At 34.3% G+C, this 24,744-nt stretch overlaps 1 protein-coding gene and 2 long non-coding RNA genes across 3 annotated transcripts; all 3 read left to right on the top strand.

The window, feature by feature from the left end:
* Positions 1-17,983: 17,983 nt before the first annotated feature.
* On the top strand, positions 17,984-21,696 carry LOC149547962 (uncharacterized). The gene is made up of 3 exons (XM_089794212.1): positions 17,984-18,189; positions 18,282-18,378; positions 21,580-21,696. The coding sequence occupies exons 1-3, from the start codon at positions 17,984-17,986 to the stop codon at positions 21,694-21,696; spliced, it is 420 nt and encodes a 139-aa protein (XP_089650338.1).
* Positions 21,697-23,489: 1,793 nt separating this feature from the next.
* On the top strand, positions 23,490-23,808 carry LOC149547961 (uncharacterized). The gene is made up of 2 exons (XR_016354436.1): positions 23,490-23,602; positions 23,730-23,808. It is a non-coding gene; the product is annotated as an uncharacterized LOC149547961 (long non-coding RNA).
* Positions 23,809-23,928: 120 nt separating this feature from the next.
* Positions 23,929-24,368, top strand: LOC149547960 (uncharacterized). Its single transcript, XR_016354435.1, has 2 exons — positions 23,929-24,003; positions 24,131-24,368. It is a non-coding gene; the product is annotated as an uncharacterized LOC149547960 (long non-coding RNA).
* The last annotated feature ends 376 nt before the right edge of the window (positions 24,369-24,744 follow it).

The raw sequence follows: 24,744 nt of genomic DNA, 5'->3' as shown, positions 1-24,744 counted from the left end.
TTGTGATATCTTTTCTTTTTCACAATCAATAACTCCTCTAAATAGAGGAAACAACTCACACCTACAGTTTCTAATCTTTGTATTGAAATTTGTTGACTTCGTAGGTGAGCTCTTTGTAGATTTTTGGGCAATATGATTGGAATTTTACAAAGCTCTTCCACTATGACTATATTCTTATAACAATGTAAGATACAAATACTTTCTCTTCTTTGTTTCTTATAGTTTTGCGAAGTTATGGCTTTACAAAACTTTCTTGCAAATATATTTGATTGACGAAGTTTTTTTTGCAAACTGCAGATGTATTGACTGTCCTAGAACTGGATGCAAGCAAGTTCACTGTGCATACTATTATTTTTTATAAATAGAAAAAATATTGGAAAACTACAAACTTATGTCTATATCTTTTGGCATTGAGGGTTTCAATGTATTTTGTGATGCTTCTTTTCTTCACACTTAAAATCTAAACATACATAAGATTATGCCAAGATGTAATAGCATAATCCAGATAAATTTTTGTATTTTAAAAACAGTTCCATTTCCAGGTGTTTTTTGTAAAGTTTTGAAAACAACTCCAAACAATGAATATATGTTCCCCTACACTTCTTTGTAGTATCTCTATTTTTTTTAGACCACTTCTTCCCTTTTTTTACTATATCTATCTCCATTAATTTATAAGAAGCTTGCAAATTAATATATATGAACTGCATGAAATCCGCACTGGAAATGACAGTGTACAACAACCCACTAAGAATATAAATTTTACTTAATATTTCTTGGAAATTCTGATGTACACAAGTTTCATTAAAACTATGTTTACAAGTTTTTTTGAAGGACCATCTCTTAGTTCTCCTCTCTGTGCTAGTGCTGCCACTTATCTATTTATACAAGCTGGGAGTGAAATGAAATGAAGAAATCTATCTATTGTCTCTTACTTGGTCGTGCCTCTCTTTCTTTTCCATCATGTTGTATGGTTATTACTCTTCTCTGTGCTTTGAAATATAGAAAAAAATTAGTTTACTCTTTATTTACTAATTAGTAGAAACTAGTGATTGACTTAGATATTATCAAATAGCTTCAATTAGCACATTGTGTTAAAAATTGCTGAGCAATCCATATTTAATCATTATTTGAAATTATTGACATAAATGAAGTTGTATTTCTCATGCATTTTCTTGCTCTTCTCTGATGTTTACCTTGTAGTTTTACTGATAAAAAAGCTATTGTTTAACATAGATGTGTGGCTCTTCAACTTTATAGGCCTCAATAAATCTGTACTTAATATTCATAGTAAAAATTCAATTTGGTTTCTCAACCAATAAACAAAAAATCCCCAGCTCGCATATATGACAGATTATATGATATTGTTTTTCCAATTTTACCCATCTTAGTAAAGCATATTTGCAAGTTTTATTCTAGCTATCATATATTGTATTACAACAGCTGCATTAAGAAATGTTCAATATTAATCATCTAGGTTAGCTATTGATTCATATGGACCCTCAGTGATAATACTGGAGGAACTGTTAAGATCACTGGTTTGAGTCACAAGATTTTTAGAAGGGCTGACACTTTTGATGAAGCTAGCAATATCACTGCTACCATGGGCAAGGGTAAATATGTTCTTTTTAGAACTTTCCTTGATCAAATGCATAGTTTTGTGATTTTATATACTATATGATCTGAAATTTGAGTCATTTTACAGGGCTTTGCAACTGGATCAGCTGCCTTGGTACCACCTGCATTGTTAATATATTGCTTCCCAAATCACAACATGAGATGACTGTATTTGTTGTTAATATCATTTACTAATTACCTTACATTGGCTTTTGCCTTTTGGCACACTGAATTCACTCTTTAGCCGTGCAAGTTCTTTCTTAGCTCTAACATATTACTTATCTTTGACGAGCACTCCTACTAGGGTAAGATCTCCATTCTTCTTTTTGAAAAAAGCCAGCGTTTATCACAAGCATTTTCAACACTGCTCCCCAATGGCCTAGAGGAGGGTCTAGAACTTTACAGTCTCTAACATGGCATTGTATTGGAGGAGGATATGCACCACTTTATGCAGGAGCATAAATAACTATTTTTCAAAGTTTCTTATGTGCTCCCCATCAATTCCTCACAAATTTATTCACAATCCTGTGTATCCAATTCATTTTTCAACACCAAACTGTCACTTCAAAATGAATAAAAAAGGATCAGAAATAATTTAAAGCCTTCCATGTTCTGAAGAGGCCTGAAAGGATCAACAACTTCCCCTAAATTCAAAAATTATAGAAACAATTTTAAGTTTCTTCAAGTTGATTGGGAACATCCAATTTAATGTCTCGGACAACTGAAACAATGCAATAAATAGTAACAAAATTTTAGTTTGAGAATGTAAAGAAATTGTAGGCATGAACACACCATCACCAATGATTATGCCTCCATAGAAAATTATAGAAAATAAAAGTACTAAAATGGAACACATATGTTTGGCCAATTAAGTACAGGCTTTACAAACTAGACACAAGTCATTTCAAAATATCTAAAACTTGGAAATAAACAATGGTCCAAAGTTAATAGAAGGTGAAAATGTTTATATTCATTTTCTTAAAAACAATCGTAAATACAACAGGGACTTACATGTTTTATGAAAAATGTTATATATTGGTTCTCAACTTTTCAAGAACTTTATGAACTTAGGATGGTTATGGGGCATATGCACCGAGTTGTGGTGCCAAAAAGGTGACAAGGAATTTTTTTTTTCCCTATTTTAAAAAGCGCATACGCGCTTTAAAAAAATAAAAAGTATATATGATGGGCTGCAAACCCGCAGCCCATCATTTTCATCAGCATTTTCTTCTACTCCTACAGCGAGCAGCGCATACGCACTAGTACATTTTAGATCAAATTTTGACCTTTATTTTCGACCAATGCTCTTAAAATGCTTGATAAATAATTTATTTTTTGTTTTTATGCCCGAGTTGGTCAAAATTTCAACCAACTTGGGTTCACATAACTCATTTATGCCCGAGTTGGTTGAAATTTCGACCAACTCAGGTTCATCATATGAAAAAAAGGGAAAAACAAGTCGTCATTTTGCCGCCGGCCGAAGGAGGGTTTGTCTGCATGTGCACCACGTGCGGGAGCTCTTTGAGGTGAGGTAAGTCCATGTTGTTACCTGATCTGGTAGCATATATGTTTTTTTTTAAAGTGATAGGCTGCATCGTTCATTAAAACCCTCAATATTTTCATGCTTTGGAGATATAGCACTGTATCATGCCAGATACTTTTAATGCTAGAATTTACATCGCTCAGTTTCTCAGTTCATACGAAGTGAATATATAAAGAGTTGGCCATATTTATATAACTTAATGTAATCTGATTTTTTATTTGCTCCGGACTATTTTTTAAAAGATTCCAAATAAGATACATCTTTCATTGCATTTGTTAGCTTTAATTCTTAAAAACCTCGCAAGTGGTCTGCCTGCTGCCTCTTAAGGCCATTAATTTGTGTTCTCTCTGTAATTTATGAAGAACGTCCTTTTGTTTTTAATGATCTGAAAGAAACGAAGGGAAAAGGAAATAAATTTGATAGGATTGTAAGGTTATGAGGCGTGGGAAAAGGTGGATCCCCTAATAAGTAGCATTCATTAGCTATTGATTGTGTATCTCCCATTACCAGAGGAAAGGAACCAATTTTTGACACCATTCCGCAATACATGCTATAGTTTGTTATTAAGGTTTACACCTACTCTATTCTTTACTCTTAACAATGAAAGTTTGACAACTAGTTTTACTCAATCATTTTAGTTTGGTTTTCAGACAAAAGGGAAAATAGTCATGGTTAATCTGGCACGAAAACAGGACAGAATGTTGGATCGGCTCTCAAGAAATAATTTCAAGGAGGTGAAGATATGAAGAAGATTATGATTGTAAGAAATACAAAAGCCCCATTGAAGAGTTGCTCACTGAAGGAATACAAGTTCTAGTGTATGAAATGGAGAAGCTCCTCAACAACACTAAATCTACTTATATTCAGGCAAGCAAGGCCATGGCTTCTACTCCTCTTGATTTAAAAGGAAGGAAAAATAGGATGTAAAATACATCTCAATGGGAAAATTTTCTCTATATTGTAGTACATGGTTATTTCCATTCTGCCATATATCTTTGGTCTTGACCTGACAATTAAAAGATTATGTTAACTACTTACCTAGATTCTTCTTGGAGGGACCAACCAAAGAAACTAGAGATTTGATGAAGAGCTCTCTTCCATTCCTCGATAGTGTTTTCATCCTGTCGCTCTAAATGGCTGCAATGCTTCTAGAATGCCTGAGCGAATGCACCTCATAAAACAGAGTATCAAACATCGTAGGGTTGCACGTCATAAAACAAGGGAATTATGAAGTCGTTCGATCTGCACATCCATGTTGCCTCTTCTAGATCCATTGGGGAACATTTTGAAAAATATTTAGGTTATGCGATGCCTATGCTTCAGAGGGCAACATTCATGCAAACAACATGCAATAACCATATTGGATTGGTGAGGCATCCTAAAAGAACATCTGCAATAGAAGCATGCTCACTTTCCTGCTTATGCAATCATTCTGACTTCAATGTCTATGATTGTATTGAGAGTATCGAAAATGCACTAAATGATTAGAAATGAGTCTTGGACTTGGCAAGGATAAACTAGCTTAGGACTTAGTAATGCTGAACCAACTCAAGACTTGGCAAGGCTAAGCCAACTCAGGACTTGAAAAAAATTCAACAAGACTAGCTAAAACTTGGTAGGACTCGACAAAAAACAAGTTTCTAGGAGTTTTATCTTAGATGATTTTCATGCACCACTAGGACTCGACCAAGGTCACTCAACTAAGAACATGTTAAGAGTTAGTGAGACTTGGCAAGTCTAGGAATTGTGCTTAAATGCATCTACAAGAAGTTAAAATAAAGAAGTAATAAGTTTTGTAGTTTCTAGGCCTTCATGAAGATAGATATGACAAAGTGTGGTGACATTAAGAATAAAATGAGGCAAGCATCTCGAATCAAGGTTACAGAAGCATTTTAGATCTACCAAAATCTCTATATAAACAATGGTACCCACACATATAAAGCAAACAAGACACTACAAAAATAAAATCCTCCCAAATTTCCACTCCTAGAAAGAACAATGTGACACACTTTTAAATTTATAAAAAATAGTGCTTAGTCTCAACTTATAATTTTTGTAAATACACATTCATCAACTAAGTGGGATCCATAAACCATGAGAACAATGATATTGAAGATGGTTGGGTCCAACTATGTTCCCATTTACAACATGTCAAAAGTATTGGAAGCCAATTTGAGGATGAAAAAATTCAAAGGGAGGTCCAAGCGATCTAGATGTGTCAACAATAAATATATCCTATAATGGATTGATTGCTCACCTCTTTGCCAAAAAGAGATGAGGAGAGAAACCTCTAGATTGAAAGACGATGAAACCTCTCCAAAGAAATGTCAATAGACTAGAAAATAAAAGTGACCTTAAAAACCAAGAACACCAATGCTTGGAGGACCCAAGGAGAATCTCCAAAGAGGAAGGAAATGTCAAAAAAGGATGAAGCATAATCACCTATATATTGAAACTTATATACAAACTAAGAGAGTTTGAAGATATTCTTGAGGCAAAGGAGGTGGGGTGGAAATTTTGGTTTAGATGGCACGTCAAGGGACCATCTATTTTCACTAAATCACATGTTAAAGCTTAATGGTTTGAACCCTCCTAATCCATGCCTAATAAGTAAACCCCAAGCAAGGATCTCAAACGTCTGCACCATTTAGTACCATGGTTATTCATTGCATTAAAAATCATTTGTTCAAAGAGATATCTTGGAAATGTACCAAAAAGCATGGACATTCTAGAATGGAGAATATGGTGTACCCATACAAAGACAAGACTTAAAAGCTAGTTTCCTTGAAAGAAAAGAACCAATGACTTGAAATCTCAATAAGGATAAGATGGTGCAAGATCATTTGGACCTTTTGTGCATTCCTACTAAACGTTGTTGCTAATCTGGTTGAATGTTTATATGTTCTCTTTGTTGCAATTTCTTGGGTTCTCTTTATTGTTGCAAGAACTATAATTGGATATTATCATTTCAAACTTCATGTCTACTTGCTCTTAATGGGATAGTTCTGCAAGCATAGCCTATGAACTACATGACCTTTGGCAACTATTATGATAGCAACAACTATACTATTGAGCATTTTAAAGAATGTTAGGCAATATTCTAACTGTTGACTATGAAGTTGGTATAGATAATAATATTTATTACCTACAATTATCTACAACTAATATTAGTGGAGGTTGAGTGTAGTTGTTGGCATCTGATCATATTGACCATGTATGTAGATGACTATACTATACATGATAAAAAGCATTGAAAAAGATGGGTTACTTTTGGTGGAATTATAAGCCAAGAATCCTGCCAAGGTAGATTAAAAATAAGAAAAGATAGAGGTAACACTGAAGGTAAACAGTGATATTATCAATTATGGTGTTGAAAGAACGACAAGGGTTGTTAGAAAAAGAAACTGAGGATGATGTTATTTGTTAACAGTATAGTACATAAAATAAGGGTACTAAAGTCTGGTGACCTTGTATGCTGGTTAAGTGCCAATAAATGTAGTTGCAACTAGATTCATGGATCACAACTTGTAATTAGAACTTGAGTTTTGAATACTTTTATGTTATGTTGATCTTGGTTGCTCAAATGAAACGCAAGTTATGAGTTATTTATATTCCTTCTTTATGTTAGAAGAGATTGTGTGTAAAGAGTTACTTGAAAGGTGGCCTTTCACTTAGTTTTTCTTTGATTGCATTAGAAGTGATGGGTCTGCATTGGGACCCCAATGTATCATAAATGAAATGTGGAAATAGCTTATCTTGTTTTTATTTACATTAGTAGAGCTGTCTACCTTATTTAAAGGACCGAAACTGGCGTTACATTTAAAGTCCTTGAGAATATCTCCAAGATGTCAGCAAAAACCCTACCAATAAAAAAAAAATTTCTTCCAATAGGAATTACTTTGGCACCCTGACATTATCAATTAAATGAACAACAATACACTGCTAAACTAGTGATTGAGGAGGAAATCAAGTTTTTGAAGTTACAATAAATCATCAATTGGAAGATACTCAACTATTTTAAATATACTAAAGCTTGCTCTTATCCTAGAGGCTACCCAAGCTACAAAAGTGGAACAATACAACCTTATAGCCAATGTAGCATGTCTTGTTAATTTTTGCCAATATTAATGGCTTTAAGGATAAAGCATCACTTTGTTGAGCTGAGAGTGAACACACTCAATTATTCCACCTAGAAAAAAATTAAAAACAATATTATCACACTAAAGGATCTAATCTATTCTAGGAAATTAAAAAATTCCCCAATTTGTGATCAAGCTAAATATCCCCAAATCCTTTCATAGACTCAATCCATAACCAATGAATAAAAGTTGAAACTTTTTGGGCATTTTGTTTCAATAAATTGGAAATGAAATGGCTAAATAGTTGCATATGCACAAAGTTACCATTGATGGGGAAATGAGACAATCTATCACCTTCTCTACAAGACTCCAACCAAGAGATCCTTTGAGTCCCTGTCCATTTATACTAAGATCAGAGAATCTATATATAGCTTTCCCTCTAGAGCTCCAACCAGAAGATCCCTTGAGCCCCTCATAGGAGAATCTATGTAAAACCTTGTATCAAGCCTAGGAACAAATGAAACATAATGGCATGCCAACAATTGGAGAAGGAATCAAATACTAAAACTGATTCATTCTTGTAGACTCGGCCTGAGTTTAAGACCCACCTTGATATCTTTAAATCCTTAGATCTGTGTAACCAACAATTCATAAACATTAAACTATGGGTTTTTTATTTCAATCAGTCAGCAATCAAGTGGATAGACTATTGCACCTACACTCCCACCTACAGAACTAAGCTTAATGGAGAAGTAGGACAATTTTTGCTTTCTTTGAAGAACTCAAAAAAGGATATGTCTAGGCCCAAATTCTGTTTATAATAATGTGGGAGAAACTATGTAGAACAATTCTTGAAACTAATGAATAAAAGAAGCAATACAACACCCAACAATTAAAAGAGGAATCAACCACAATAAACCATAAATTTTCTAATAATACTTTCTTGTTCACTACTGTATTCTTGAAACTTCTAAAGAGATCAAACACCTTGACCAAATTCTACAAATTTATAAAATAGATGTACAAAACCAATACAAAAAAATCTATTATCAGTTTTACACAGTAAGATGCAAATGGGGATATATAGAATACACCATTAAAAGATACAAATGTAGAACCAATGTGGGTTGATAGGAGATGTTGTCACATACATGCAGAATATCTCCACCAAACTAGAAAAATACAAGTCAGGTGATGCAAGCACAACTCCACTAATCTAAAAAAAACTAAGACACACGATGCAAGTACAACTAAATGAATGTTGTAATTCATAAATTGAGGAGTGATGATTGTGTGTTGATTTAATGTATTTGGAAGTGATGAATGGTAAATGATCATAAAAGAATTTCTTCTTTTATATATTATTCGTGGAAGGTTCAACACCTGTCATAAAAATTGAATCACCACTTTAAATTAATATGTTATTCCCCAACTTTATCTCCCTTGGATGCCCTCCTCAAACAAAACCTCTTCTTTATATCTTACAATGTAAGAGTCACTTCTGTTCACCACATGTGCCCCTTGCATTGGTCACAGCCTTTCACAATTACTACCCTTCAAATAAGGTCAAACTCTTCATCATTGTTGACCAAATGAAGGTACTTCCTTACTATCTTCCCCTCCCTTCTTCCATCAATCCTTCCTTAATTCCTATGCTCCCTTTATGCATATCAGAACTGTCTTATATCTTAGGCCAGAATTTACTATGGTTATCTTATGATTATCCAGTCTTCCATGCCTTCAAAAGAAGTCTTTCCCCGCTGTTTATATCTAAGTGAGCCTTTTAGACAATTTAGAAGCATTTTTCTACATTTAGTTTATCCTCATCCTCTTTTTATTAGTATTGTTGCATTTATTTTATGCATCTTCATTTATTTTGGGGATGATGTGACATGAATAGTGGATGTATATTATTTTGAATTTTACACGTGCGATCCGATAGATTTTATTACAGGCATTTCTGAATCTTTGTTTCAGCATAAAGAATGGTGAAAAAACTGGCAATGACTCTGACATCCCTCTTTGTTATCTAGCGATGGCAAAAATTGGAACCATTCTTAATGAGATTTACAAATTGAGCCAAGAATGGTCCAAGTGTCTACAAGTGGGTGCTATGAGTAGACTATGCAAATTCAGCTCTGTTTCCTTCCTTTTGCTGGTGTTCGGTGCAGGTTTGCATTAATTTAGAATACTGCACAGGTAGTGATTGATTGCTATCATTGAGATCCCCTCTCAAGTAATAAAGAACTGCACCAAGTTTTCTAGCATACATTTCCATCTACAAGTCACCTATGCCTTGTATAACTCTCAAAGGTTTTGGCATGTTAATTGTAGCCAATCTCTCTAAAATCTTACTTTAATTTGATCTTTCCATTAAGATTCCTTAACATATATAGTTAGAATGTACAAAATTCCTAACCTCTTAGCTGTAGCTCCCTAGAGACTATCAATTCTTTATTCTACTTTAAAACTTTCCATATGTGATCTTGAATCTTCTATAGTTATAGCATGCCCAAGAAGGTATTCATGTCTACATTTTTACTTTACATTCTTCTTGAAATATAAACATTAATAATTCTTCCTATAAGATAATCTTCAAAAAGACTAAACTTTTGAGCCTAGATAGTAACATACACAACCTAGAAATAATAAACCTTGAGAAAATTGTAATGACATCATTTACTAGTATGTTGCATATCCTTTTTGTTAATAAAAAATGGTAGTGCTAATCACCATAGTTTTTAAATAAGAAAACTGACTAAATACTCTAGAAGAAGAAACCATTGCATCAGTTGACAATAGGATGGACAAAACCAAAGAGACTGAATTTAATGTGAAAATAAAATATGTAAATGGAAAAAAAATCATCGGCTATAATATGAAACTATCTTAACAATGAGCTTTGAATTTTTGTGTCTCAAAAGTCAAAGCATATGAAAGTGATACTTTAACAGTCAAAGGACTCTACCAGTAACACAACTAAATTTTGTATGTTCTCTCTCCCTTCTAGCATGTAGCATGATGGTAGAAGATATTTCTTCTATTTAGAAAATTATAACACTTTCAACTATTTTATGAATTCTAAATTATCAGATCAAACTTACAAATGGACAAGATGTGGGGCAATTCCAAGTATAGTGACATTTGATCCATTGGAGCCAAGTTTTAAATTACAATTATACTTACCAAACTAATCCATGGACAAGAATCATTATAATTTATGAGATGATGTTCTTCAGCAGTTGTAATTAGAAGTTAAATTCATGTATCTCTAGGATTCGAATACCAAAGGAGGGAATCTTATTCCTTAGTAACCCCATGATCTAACATGACTTAAGTTCAAGTGGGATAGGATGAGAGGTTAACTTCATAGTTCTGAAATCCTTTGCCTAGGTACACTAGTTCAACTGTAGGAAAATCCTAAGATGTTGGATACACCTCTAGTCAAGGGTCACACCAAGATGACAAGAGTTGTAGGATTTGACTGATAAGGTGTAGGAATCTTACGCTAGTGGCATAGTAATAGAAATGGTTAAGTTTATCGTAGTGCCTATGTGGCAATATCGTGGTGCCTAAGTGGCATAGTAATTGTAATGTGCGCCAGTCACTTCCAGGAAACTTTACAATGCAGATCTTTACTAACATTTAAGTATACTATAAGTTGATCTCTTGTGATTGTAAAGGCTTTTGGTCTTTTTCAAAAGTTCCCCGAAGGATACAAAAATTGTTTTGTAATTGGAACCTTTAAACTTCTAAATCAAGTAACAAAAAAATGAGATTGATTGTTTCTGTCTGTTTATCCATTGTGTAATTTTATATGGAGTATTTGGTTTTCTTCATTATCTAGCAAGCACCACAAAATTTTTTAATGAATTAATGTCTTTGAATAAATGAATTAATGATGGTACTTCTGATTCTCCAGCTCTAGCTAAATCAATTCTAAAAACTCAAAAAAGGCAAATGGTTCTAATGCTGTAGCTATAAGTCTTACATTCAAAATCAACAACAAGGTTTCATACAGAATAGTACTAAAAGGTGTGTTTCTTTTTGGGGTTCAAGTTTCAAACTGCAAGTGCACATATTTGTATATTAAATTGGCACCTTTTATGCTCAAATGGTTGCTGATCTTTGTTTCATGGCTTTCTATTCCAGCACATAGTGCAATTGTGCTGAAAGCAGAAAGTATAGAAGATAAAACAGAGTGGGTTAGCAAAATTATGACCTTATTCAACCTTCAAAAGGTGTATCAATAGAAGGACCAATATTATTGTTGTCTTGATCTTATCCATTATTCTATACTAGGTATGTTTTTTTGGTAGAAGGGTGATACTGCACATTTTGCAAACATCTACGCCTTCTAGAAATTATAGGATCATTTTAGTTACATTTGAAAACATTAATCAAGAAAAACCATATGTGCAGATATAAACATTAATCACATGATGTCCAATTTATTTGTAGATATATTTTCTTGTGAAGAAAGACCACGCCTGACAATATGAACGCTGAACAAAATGAGACAATGGCTGCATTGTGGGCTCAGTTTCGAAGAAAACTTAATAAATGTTATTGTCCTTGCAAGAAGTGTAAAGGCTTAAAGACTCGAAGAATTCTAATCACAACAGCCCAGAGTCATTGTAGGCAACATGGTCATGTTGAAGGGGGCCACGATTTTTGTCCATTACTGAATGTGGATTTCCTACTGGAGGAAGATGGAGGTGTGAATATCCAAGCTGAGGATAACACTCTCATGGAAGAAGATGATAATGTGCTAGAGGACATGATTGAAGAAGATTGTATTGGGGCAGGTGATGAAGAGGCTCACAATGATGGTACTCGCGAATCTGATAATGATGATGAAGATGGTCTTGATATATCTTTGCTTGAAAAGGCACACGAGCCCTTATACGAAGGCTCCCAAACAAGTCTACTCTTGGCTATAGTGTTGTTGGTGAACTTAAAGGTTATGAATGGTATATCTAATGTAGCAATGTCACGTATGCTAAGGTATTTCATTTTTGTCATTTTCAATGTTAGCATACAATTACTATTCATTATATTAACAATGCATATTTGTTGTTGTAGGTTGATTAGTGAGTTTTTATTACCACCATCAAACATTTTGCCTCGTTCGTACCGAGAATTATCTAACATTATGGATTAGATTGGAATGAAGTATCAAACAATACATGCATGTCCTAATGATCACATTCTATATCATAATCAATATGAATTTGCAGCAAAATGCCCTGATTGTCATAGTAGTAGATATTGGTCAGATCAAATAACAAAAAAAGTGCCTCACAAGGTTCTTCGGTACATTCTCATTATTCCACGTCTTCAACGATTATTCAGGTGCGCTACCTTGGCACAATTTATGGATTACCATGCACGCAATAGAAGTCAGGATGACATTATGCGAATGCCTGCCGATGGTTTTGCATTTAAAGAGATAGAAGAAACATGGTCACACTTTAAAGAAGAACCTCGTAATTTGAAGCTTTCATTGGCAGCGGACGGTGTCAATCCATATGGAGATATGAGATTTGTTTACTCAGTGTGGCCTATTTTTGTTATTAATAATAACATTCCTCCTTGGATGTCCATAAAGAGGGAGCACATAATGTTGTCAATGATTGTGCCAGGTATTTTTATCATTTTATAGTTATCTAAATTAATTTATAAATAGCACATGAAAATGGTCATAATAATAATGTAATGTTTATGTTCATTCAATTGCTAGGTAAATACCAAGTGAAAGATATGAACGTGTATATTGAGCCCCTGATTGACGAGTTGTTGAAGTTATGGAATGGCATCACTATGTATGACATCTCTAGACCGATAGGACATCGACAATTTCAATTTCATGCAATGCTTGTATGGACAATACATGATGCCCCTGGGTTAACTCATTTTTGTGGTATGTTATATTGTTAATATCACATATTTTTGGTCTGTTATAATGCTTACACATTACTATCAAATGTTTAAGTTGCGCATGATAATTGTACATGATCCACTTCTACATGATCTTGTAGGTCTTCAGACAAAGGGAAAATTTGGATGTCCAGTTTGTGGTCCGAAGATGAAATCTCGTCATTCGAGAACTTTAAGAAAGCAGGTGTTTGATGAATTTAGACACTTTCTCCACAGTAATCATAGGTATCGAATTGCTGAAAAACATCTTTTCAATGGGAAAGAAGAGACATCATCAAGGCCACGAAGAATGACACCTCATTTATGGAAGTTGGAATATGATCGACTAAATTGTCGAGGTAATATCCAATTTTTCGTCCGAAGTTTAAAATTTGTATTTTGATATTGTCTTACAGTTACTAATGTTGTAATTGATGCTTGTGAAGGTCGTCAAGGCATCAATGACCAACTTCCTAGAGGAATGAAAAGTTATCCTACTCAATTTAGTAGGTTACCGTACTACAAGGATCTCCCAATTGCGCATTTGTTTGATACTATGCATATTGGAAAGAATGTAACAGAGATACTATGGAAAATGTTGGATGGAAGGCGTGATAGAGAACAAATTGCCAAAATTTGTACCGACATTCATGAATCCAATCATGCACTAAAAGCTTCCATTGAATCAAATAGCAATGGAGACTGCATAAATACAAGCGCCCTTCCTTGGTTATTAACGGAGCAACAAAGTGATGCATTAAAAGAAGTCATAAAAAAAACAAAATTTCCAACAGGGTTTGCTGCAAATATAAGCACTCTTCTATCAAAGAAAGGTGATTTTGGGCCTGGGTTGAAAACACATGATTGGCATACCTTCCTCAAGGTAAGTCATGTTCTCCATTTACAGTATATTTGTAAGATTGAATGTACTAACTATTGCATTATTTAATAATATATTGAAATGATCATTTTTAATGATTGCAGTTCGTCCTACCTCTATCCCTTCCACAACAGTTTGACAACAGTATTAAACAAGTTATATATGATCTTGGAAAATACACGAGGTTAGAAGTGTTTTTTCTTAGATTTGTAGATGTCTCTTAAATCTATTGTATAATTTTATTTGAAATCTCATTTATGTGGTTTTGTGTGTTGAATCTCTTTTAGGTGGTTATCATCTAAAGAAATTGACAAAAAAGACATAAAATACTGGAAGAAAAAAATTCCACAGCTTGTGTGAAATGCAAAATTGTTTACCTCCAACCTTTTTCAATGCTCAAGAACACTACCTCATACATCAAGTTGAGGAGATTGAATTGTGTGGACCTGTACAAGCTAGATCAATGTGGATGGTTGAGAGGCACTTGAAATTTATGAAGGGCTTGGTTCAACAAAGAGCACGTCCTGAGGGTTCTATGAGAGAGGGATATATGATATACCAGACCATGGTGTACATTACTGAATATCTTCCAAAGTTTGCAACAGATATCCATGTAGATCGCATTTGGGATCCCAACTCTAATGAAAAATTCGAAGGGGAGTACCTGAGGGGGAAAGGTAGATTGAGGAGGGTGACAGGTAATTATAAGTTTTTTTTTTTTGTAGTTTAATAATTATTATTCATTATCAATATATATAAGTTGTTTCTAACTAGTGTAATTGTCTTCCTTATAGTTGGTCGTGAGTGGGATGCACTGCACTTGTATATTGCAAACAATCTTGATTTGATGACAGTGTGGATTGAGCAGTCTCAAGAAAATGGTTGCTCATTAACATGGGATGGTGTTGTATCGTTGGTTAAAGAAGCTCATCGTAATGGAGATCCCAATGTTACAGAAATGGTACTTGATCTAATATATGGCTTAAGAGATACAAAGGTATGCATAAGATTAGTAATCATCACACATAAGTTTAATATCAACTCACAGATCGATGCAAATATTCTTGACATGTTTGAATAATTGCAGGTCAAACACCACAAAGCTATGTACTACCATGGCTATAAATTCCACACCAAAAAGTCAGATGAAACGAAGAAAACGTGTGATTCTGGGATAAGTGTTGTCTTCGCGGTCACCAATATTTCATCTAGAACTGACATACATCCTCAACGATCTGAAAATCGATACTATGGCATTTTGGATGATATACTTGAGTGTGACTTTAATTCATTCAAAATAGTTCTATTTGTCGTCAAATGCTTCAAGTTACGACTGAATCGAAATGATCCTGATAGGACTATTATTGAACATTATAGTGGATTTACTATGATTAATACAAGGTCATTTGAGCCAGTCGGAGATGAGCCCTATGTTCTTCCAAGCTAGTGCAAGCAAGTGTTTTATTTTGGTGTTCCATAGAAACTAGGTTGGTCATTTGTTGTTAGACATGACCCAAGAGGAAGGCCGGTAAAGTATAATGTGATCGAAGAAGAAGAAATTGAAGAAGCAGAAGAGGAAGTAAATGATTATTAGGAACAACAGTTACCCAGTGGTGAAGATGAAGAAGATGGTGATTATTTTGGTCATGCTGACAATAATGGTGATAATGATGATGACGATGTTGATGACGATCATGATCATGGCGATGATGGTGATGATGATGATGGTGATGAAGATGATGATGACGAAGATGAAGATGGTGATGATGATGATGATGATGATGATGACGACATGGATGAAGATCATGATGATCAATGAAATGTCCAGCTAGGATCAATGTCAACTATGATGGGGTTTTGTACGACCAAACTTTTCTTTGTAAACTATATGTGCACATATAAACATTAAGTAGAACATGTCAAAAAAAATTTAGATATACACATTAGTTACACTAAATTTTTAACTTAAGACAAATGATTTACATATACAATCTACTTTATTATTAATATTTTTTTTTGGTAAGTCTATTACTTTGATTTCGCTGTTGATTTCTAAGAGTTACTAATTTTTTTCATAGGGCGATATGGATGCACCATCTCAGACACCTTCAGTAGAGGTAAACATTAAATATTATAAATTTAAATGTTAATATAGAAACAAATGTCATATTATTATGTTATTTTCTTTATGGCTTTGGAGTTGTTTTGATGAAATTTTACTGATATTTAATGTCACAAATGATAGGAAAAAGCTAGAATGACTGCTAATCAAATGCGATCTGAAATACGAGCTTCATATCTACATAACATCGCCCTTAGTACTGAACCTGTGTTCATCACCCAGCAAATCAAGCAAAGATACACTGATGAACTTGTTAACATTATCATCGAGGGTGACAAAAGTGAGGAGAAAGAGGCACTGAGAATGGAATTGGGCCGTAGAATCCAATCTTTGCAGGTAAGCAGTAATTCGACTAAAGCAATAATAGAAGTTCAATAGATATGAATATTTTATACTATCTTATGGATCTTGATCTCTAATTTTATGTGTACTTGTATAGACATTTGTGCCATTTGTGACATCACATGGTGAACATGGTGATGGTCGTTGCGCACAACCTTCGTGTAAGTAGCACTTTGTTTTCATCAACATTATAACACTTACTTTTTTTTTGTGGACATTTCTAGCTAGTATCCGATTTGATCTTTATCCATTGCAAATGTCTTTGCTAACAATATTGTATTCCTCAGCTCATTATGATGTGCGAACTCCTCCTTCGGTTGTCGGTCCACTATTGCCTAGTGCATTGTCGGCAACAAGGGCCATGCAAACATCTTCATTTATGCCCACTAGAACTGGTAAAACCTTGTTTTGCTATATTTTGTAATGTATTTGTACAAGTTGATGAACAACAAAGTAGTATATCAGTGCTTAAATGATGTCTACAGAAGCTTGCATACACACAAACACATGCATACACACACCATGCATACATACATACATACATATATTGTACTACGTAGGCAAGATTTTGTGCTACTTTTTGAATTAATGTTTCAGATTCACATGGAAAAAACAGTCTAACCTTTGAATCCAAAAGTAAACTGAAACATCATTTAAAAAATATTTTTTAATTTTGTATTTTATGTTTCTCTACGATGTTTCTGTACAATGTATGTGCATAGATACTTTTATATTCTTGAACTGTCACTGTGATAACAGACCATGGACCATTGAAAGCTATCCTAAACATAGATGATTAAAAATCACACATTATCTTATCATAAACATAAACAACAATATATCATGAATTCTAAAAATATGGTATCTTTAATACACTATTTGATTATCCTGAATTAAATCCTTAATGGAATGGGAGGAAAAAACATTTTTTCTAGTCAATTTCTTCAATTTGATTATATCCATAAGTATGCTTTAATTCATTTGGTGTCTACTTTAATTGTCACGATGTTTCAGTTGATAGACTAGCAGAGAGCAGTACTGGTGAAGTTGATCCATTTCCTGGAGCAGTTCGTGTCATTAGTATTGGTTCATATGAAGGGACATTATTGCTGAATAAGAAAACTATGTTTCCGTTAAGAGAACGAAAGCTTCCAGGTGCTTTAAAATTGTTTTTATTTAAAGTGTAAAAAAAATCTATTTTTATATTACTCATTTTGGACTGATAAATCCTTTATGTTTTTGTAGGTAATAATGTTTTCTTTGAACATCTTTTTCATATGACATTGAGACTATTCGGACCCACCATACATAAAAGGTACATAGTTTCATATCATTTCTACATAATTTTTCTTTTCTTTCATTTACTGTAATATATTAAAGCTATTGATCTAACAATCTATTTGTTTTTAAAAAGGTGGAATTTAGAAACCATGGAATTAAAAAATCAGCTCATTGCATCTTTTGATGAGAAATTTGGAAAAGACATGTTTGACAATGGCCTACTTCTCAAAAGAGCAGCAAAGCATACAAAGACTGTGAGGGATCAATATAGAAGGGCTCTTAAGGATAACCCAAAGTACGACCGTCCAGCTATGATTCCACCAATGGAGTGGAATGAAATAGTAGAAGATGCAAAGGAGAAAAGGCAATCTGAAGATAGAGGTAATGAAGCAACACAAGGCAAAAAGAGGTATGTCATGATAGTATTAAGTACATTGTAATCATGCACTAATTATTCATATTTGTAAATATATAATCTAAGATGTTTGAAATTGTTCATAGATTGCAGGACACATCCGTGGCTACAAAAGCGAGAGTAGAAAAGTTTGGCCAACACAAACTTGGCTCTGGTGGCTATATGAATCTCCAGTCTCGAGTTGTAAGTAGGAGCAATGATATGAAATAATTTTTTTTAATATAATGTTGCAAACAATTTTGTTTAGTGAAACCATACATACAAAACTGATGATATTAAGCAAAAAATACAGGGCACAGAATTCAATGTGGAGGTCACAGATGAAGATAGAAAACTTGCCTTGAAGGAAGGTTATAAATTCATGGCTGCACGCCTACTCAAAGAATCTATAAGCCTTGCTCAAGAATCCAGTTCACCAAATGATATCTCACAGGTAATTTGGTTAGATGAAAAGTAAATGAAATTGAATAGTTGATCCTTTTCTTTTTTGGTATTAGTTTTGAACGTAAATTGACTACATAACAATGTGCATAACATTTTATTGCAGCCTTCATATCCTACCACAGAACATGCTCGTGACGAAGGCCATAATGTGCATTATAGTGGTGGAGGTATTAATTTGCTATTGGAAATTAATTATGCAATCAGAAATATGAAATGTTCTCCTTCCATTTATTGTCCAAGCATGCTCTTATCGAAACATATATTCTATGCTCATTGTGCAGATCTTTTAGAAAATGTATTGTTTAAAGACTGATATTAGTTTGTGAGCCATTACCACCAGGTCTTCAGATCGTTGAGGCTATTTTACTGTATGATTTGAAAATCCATAAGTATAGTTTTCATCACTGAAAGGTGTGTCTGTGTTGCTGCTCAATTCCATTGCAGTGTACATGAGATTTTGTTTGTTTGAGCTGAGACTTTTCTCTTGGCTATTTGTTGTTTATTAAATCATAGTAGTTTGCATTTCTTGTATTATGTATTTAGGGTATTCTTGAGCAATGAGAACCAGGTTTATAGATTGGCAAGGCAATTTATTATATGATTTGGATCATTCACATAGTTTTGTTCTTATTTCTCTAACACTACTTTAAAGATTATCTCTGGTTGCTGAAACATATTCATTATTTTAAAAGAGGGATTTTTAAGCTTTTGATCAGTAGTTGATAATGATTTCCAACTCTGTACTTTGATAAATCATTTGTTCTAACAAATCTCATAGAGTAAATATTTTGATATTGCTATCATGATTTAACTGTGTAGTATTTGAGTCAAATTTATTGACTCATATTTCATGTGCAGTGCTCAAAATGAATCCATCACTCATGATAATATTTTTTTGAATATTTCAGAGCATGTTGAACATCATGTCGAAGGAGTGGAACATGTTCCAAGTGTTCAACATGTTGACGTGGCAGCGGATCAAAATGTTAATGTACATGATGTGGCATTGTCAGGTAAGAAAAATGCATGTTATGTTGTACTAGTACTTAATTATAGACTGGTAACAGTTAAAAAAAGAAAAAGAGTATGCCAATTTATCCCGTTCACTTGTTCTTGCAATAGAGCCCCCTTTAGTGCAGCAGCCTCCTGCTCCTGCAAAGAGAAGGAGCCATCATAATTTGACATTACACGTGCTAGAAGAGGAGGAGAATGATGCAGATATGGATGCTCCTATGAGCACTTTTCTTAAGAGAGCTCATAAAAACAAAAAGAAGAAATGATGTTTTAAAAATCTTCTTTCAAAAACCTTGTTGGATAATGAAAGAACTTTGTTTTAAGTAATTATGTATGAATGATGCATATTAATACTGATTTTTATCTTATGTTAATGAATATTGTTGTCTTAATGAAGTCTTGATTAGTATTGTGTATTAATGAATTTTATATCATATTAATGAATGTTATGTGATTGTATTGATTGAATGTTATGGTTCATAAATGGATGAATGAATCAATGAAGTATGTAATTAGATGATAATGGGTACTTTAGATTGATGTTAGGGGGAGGGGGTGAGGCTAGACGAGCTTCCACCTTCACGTGGTTGGCCTTGTTAAGTAGAGAATATTATAGTATTCTTGAAACCAAGTGAAGCTCAAACTAACATAAAATGGTCACTTCGCATGTGGTAGGTCTATAATGATCCACGACTACTGCTGCCCATAACATGAATTTGTGAAATACATTTTGATATCACCAATTTCAACACTCTATTCGAAGCATAGGAGTGTCCTATAGTCTTAACATGAATTTTGAGTAATGCCTCAGTCCAAATTGCCTCAGAAGATGCTGGAAGAAGCCTGCACAAGTCTGAGACTATGAACTCTCCCCGCCTTGGCCAAGAAGAACTTGCCAACTCTCTACTATTATGGAAAACTACAGAGTGGTGTGGCTAGTCTGCAACCAACCAATAAGTTCACAATTAAAGGAGTGAGCCTTCCTTCACCAAGGATTGCCAAGCAACGATCTCAAATGTACCAATTTGATCAATGCTCCAATCCTTATTGAGAATCTTGTCCCAATCAATCTCTAGATGAAATAGGGACACAAAGTGACTAGTCAAATGGTGAATAACACCTAAACGTCTGAAACTTTCATCCTTATATCTTCCAAGGTCACTCCAGTGAATTCCAACCAGTTCCGTTGCTTCTTGTTGAGAAATCCCAACATTGACACTGAATCGAGATTGATCCCCAAGACCAATGCATCACATGAAGAAACTACATTCCCAAGTGCCATAACAAGCGCAATGCACTCTTACTCTATGATGCAGAGGTGGTGTGTGGTATCCATCTTCTTCATATGAGATAGCAAATCCATTCATTTAGCAACAACTCTTTACTCCAATGTCCCCTCAAGGACTTACCTTCCACGCTACCCCAAGTGCACTTAGAGTTTCCCAAACACCATAACTTTTTCCAAGGCTTCAACCTTCATTCTTCCTTTGTGAATCGTCTCCTCGTGGCCTTTCCACCATGTTCCACCCATCCATTCATTTTGGACAACTAATCTCTTACCCAACATTCATATCTAGCCTTAAAGCTAGTAGCCCTCACCAGTCACTAATTTGGATTTCTCTCCAATAGTTCCCAAACAACTACAGAAACTAAAACCTGATTAAGATACCCTTTTGGGATCTATGCATCCTCCCTAAGTTTCAATATCAACCCTTTTGGACCATACCCAAGATCCGATACCCCTAGCCATAGGCCTCATAACGTTTACATGAACAATGATGCTTTCACAATGATAGGTGATAGGTGACTACTAATAAGTAGGTGTTGGGAAGGCTTCTCGGAATATAGTGAAATAAGTATGATACTATAAGGCTAAGATATCGAGGTGTTTGGTTTTTGGGCGGATGCAAGGGTGTTGATGCGCAGATGCTTTTGGAGGAAGCGCATTCCCTGCCTGAGGATACATGCAGGATTCTTGGGAAAGCAGCCAGAGAGAATCAGGATAGCATCTGGGCGAATCTGCAGAGCATCGAGCTTGTTTGAGTGTCCAGTCACTTAAGTGACTTAATAAAACATGTGTTTAATTGTTTTTTAAATTATATTTTTTCTCCTTTTTGCCCCAAAACCATAAAATGGCCCTAATATAGGCCATTCATTGCTCATTTCTTTGCAGACATAAATTATAGAATATATATATATATATATAGACACACTTAAAATCCTCAAAAAAAAAAATCCTTGCATTATATATATAGATAGACGCACTTAAAATCCTCAAAAAAAAATCCCCGCATCCCTGCATCAAAACCAGCATTGACAACTTAGCTATAAGACATTGATTGCTCTGGCATCTAACCTCTGACAGAGGCCAAATCTGGAGTGACTTGAACTTAAGTCCTTCGACTTGCTGCTGAAGTGCTCTATTGAGCTATTAGCCAGCCTTCTATGGCCAGCCTATAATTGATCTGGTGTGTATTGCTTGGAGTGAATCTTCTTAGGCTACACCGGAGGTGCTTGGCCCTCCTAACCTTGCCTGACTCTGATACAATGTTGAACTTTCACAGACCAGCTGGGATTTGAACAACTGATCATCAGTCCAGCAGTTGCTTGTTTCCAATATACACATAGGACATTACCTGTCCCATCCAGATAGTTTTATAGGTGTTCCATCTCAAGACAGACTTTCTACACGTGCACTTATCTTATGCATTAAGCAAGATATGAGAGAACTGTGTTGGTGATAGAAAATTGGAAATCAAAAGCTTCATTCTTTCTAAAATTAAATTTGTGTGCGCCCAGGAGATTTGACAAATTTGATTATGTTACACGCCGTGCCGAATTTACTGGTAAATCTATCCAACAATAGAACATGTTGAGAAACATATTATTTGTTCAATGCTGCTAGTTTGATAGCTTGTGGTGCAAAGAATGTGGGGAAATTGGCATCTGTCTGACCCTTTAAATAGTTGGGATGCCTTGGCAGAAAAAGCACCAAAGAAAATGAGCTCATGGAAGCTTGATAAGTCTTTCCATATTTTCATGAAGTGAAATCTGTTCATTGGAGGACTTGATTCAAGGTCTAAACAAATGATTTTAAAAGATTCTATTTACTCCCGAAATCTGTTCCCTGCATATATTGAATGGCATGTATGGAAAATGCTTACAAGCCTGTTGATTTCATGTGGAATTGGAAGCTTCTGAGTGGAAATTGACTTGGGTGTAATCTTTATATAGTTTGAACTTTATATACTCTTTGCCATCAAGAAGAAAGCTTTATGTACTAATGACATATATGGTGTAGTTTTCTTCTGAGTGGAAATTGACTTGGTTGTAATCTTTTTCTTTATATTAAGCAAACAAATTGAACCAAGTAAGGGGTATTAATAATATACTTTTATCTTCACAAGTTTGCATCATTCATATTCACAGTTAGATTGGTGTTCAAGGAATGTGTACAGTGAACTGCAGCTTCTGTTTAAATTCCCAATTAAGTGTTTATTATTGTTGCTGCCATAATTAGAATGGTGCTTGAATATTTTATGGTTAACTGCTTAATCTGTTAGAATTCGAAACTAAATTATTACTAGTTGTGTTCACAGTTTGAAGAGAGTATACTGTGCTTAGATTAGTATTGACTTCTGTATACTAAACAGTTCTAAACTATTAAATCACCAGTTCTTGAGTTTCCCATCAGAACATTAATTGAAAGAGTGCACACTACTGAGATTAGTAATGAATCTCCACATTTAACTTTTGCTTTAACATGACTAGTTCATGCTCGTGTTTTTCAAGGTATTAATACTTCTTTGACCTTGTATTATGCTAATCTGTTGATAGGTGAACGTTCCAAAAACTAAGAAAACTTTCTGCAAAAACAAAGCATGCAGAAAGCACACTTTGCACAAGGTTACTCAATACAAGAAAGGCAAGGATAGTCTTGCAGCCCAGGGTGAGTCTTTCCTTTTGTATTATCTAGATATAAAAGCCAAAGTTTTTCTATTTTTATTTTTGCTTTTTTGTTTTATTTTGGGGTAAGACAGCGAAATTAGATCACTGGTTTTATTTCATTTTTTCAGGAAAACGTCGGTATGATCGAAAACAATCAGGCTATGGAGGCCAAACAAAACCTGTCTTTCACAAGAAAGTAAGCAGAACTTTATGACTACTAATATGATTTGCCTTTATAATATTATGATCTTCTAATGGTGGACTGTTCGACATATAAAGCCCTTAGATTAGTAAATTCACGATTCTGTTATTTTGCAAATGTTGTGGGCAAAAACAACAAAGAAGATTGTGTTGAGGTTGCAATGCCAGTCTTGTAAACATGTCTCACAGCATCCAATCAAGGTAAGTTGCTATGAGATTTTCTTTTTCAGTCTCAAATTGGTGTTTGATGGCAAAGAGTATATAAAGTTAAAACTACATTATTTTTACACATGAGTACATGCCTTTATCATATCTTTTTGTTTTGCAGCGATGCAAACACTTTGAGATTGGTGGAGATAAGAAGGGGAAGGGAACATCCCTCTTCTAGATGAGAGGTTATTTCTGCATTTGATTGAGTTGTTTACACTGTTTGTATCTGATACAAAAGCTTTTTGGAGTGTAGTAGTGAGTTACACGGAAGCAATCTATTGAAGATACTATTTAATTTTTAGTGAATTACACGGAAGCAATCTATTAAAGATGACTATTTAATTTTTAGTGAGTTACATGTGAGTAATGTTTTGATGCCAATTAAAAAACTTATAATTTATTTGCTTATGAGTTGTTTGGTTTGTCACTCTGATTAAAGTTCCTTTTTATGTATGGTAACTGAGGACTTGTGCATTTTGTGAGAGGTCTTCTTGTGGAAGTTGAAATTGGCAGTTGGCATATTCAATGTTTGAGTCAAACCGATAAAAATGAACATTTATCTTCCCTTGGACTAGTAATCCATTAATGACATAAAAAATTGCTTCTTCAGATTTTAACTCCACCTTCCACAGTGATCTGGTGAAAAATTGCTATTGATTTGGCTCAGACTATTTTTTCAGGCCATTGTGTCCTTACTTTAGACAATAGACTTGGTTGCACTTATCTAAGAAT

Source organism: Cupressus sempervirens, chromosome 7 (assembly GCF_028749045.1).
Source record: "Cupressus sempervirens isolate cs-2001-9-10 chromosome 7, ASM2874904v1, whole genome shotgun sequence".
Classification (NCBI taxonomy): Eukaryota; Viridiplantae; Streptophyta; class Pinopsida; order Cupressales; family Cupressaceae; genus Cupressus; species Cupressus sempervirens.
The sequence above is the reverse complement of the archived record's forward strand: the minus strand, read 5'-3'. Positions and strand labels throughout refer to the sequence as shown.

Bases quoted from the DNA above. Each gene is read 5' to 3' on its own strand.
- LOC149547962 (XM_089794212.1), top strand. From the start codon at position 17,984: ATGTTTGACAATGGCCTACTTCTCAAAAGAGCAGCAAAGCATACAAAG. The intron at 18,190-18,281 runs GTATGTCATGAT...AATTGTTCATAG, and splicing joins GCAACACAAGGCAAAAAGAG to ATTGCAGGACACATCCGTGG. The intron at 18,379-21,579 runs GTAAGTAGGAGC...GTTGATGCGCAG, and splicing joins TGAATCTCCAGTCTCGAGTT to ATGCTTTTGGAGGAAGCGCA.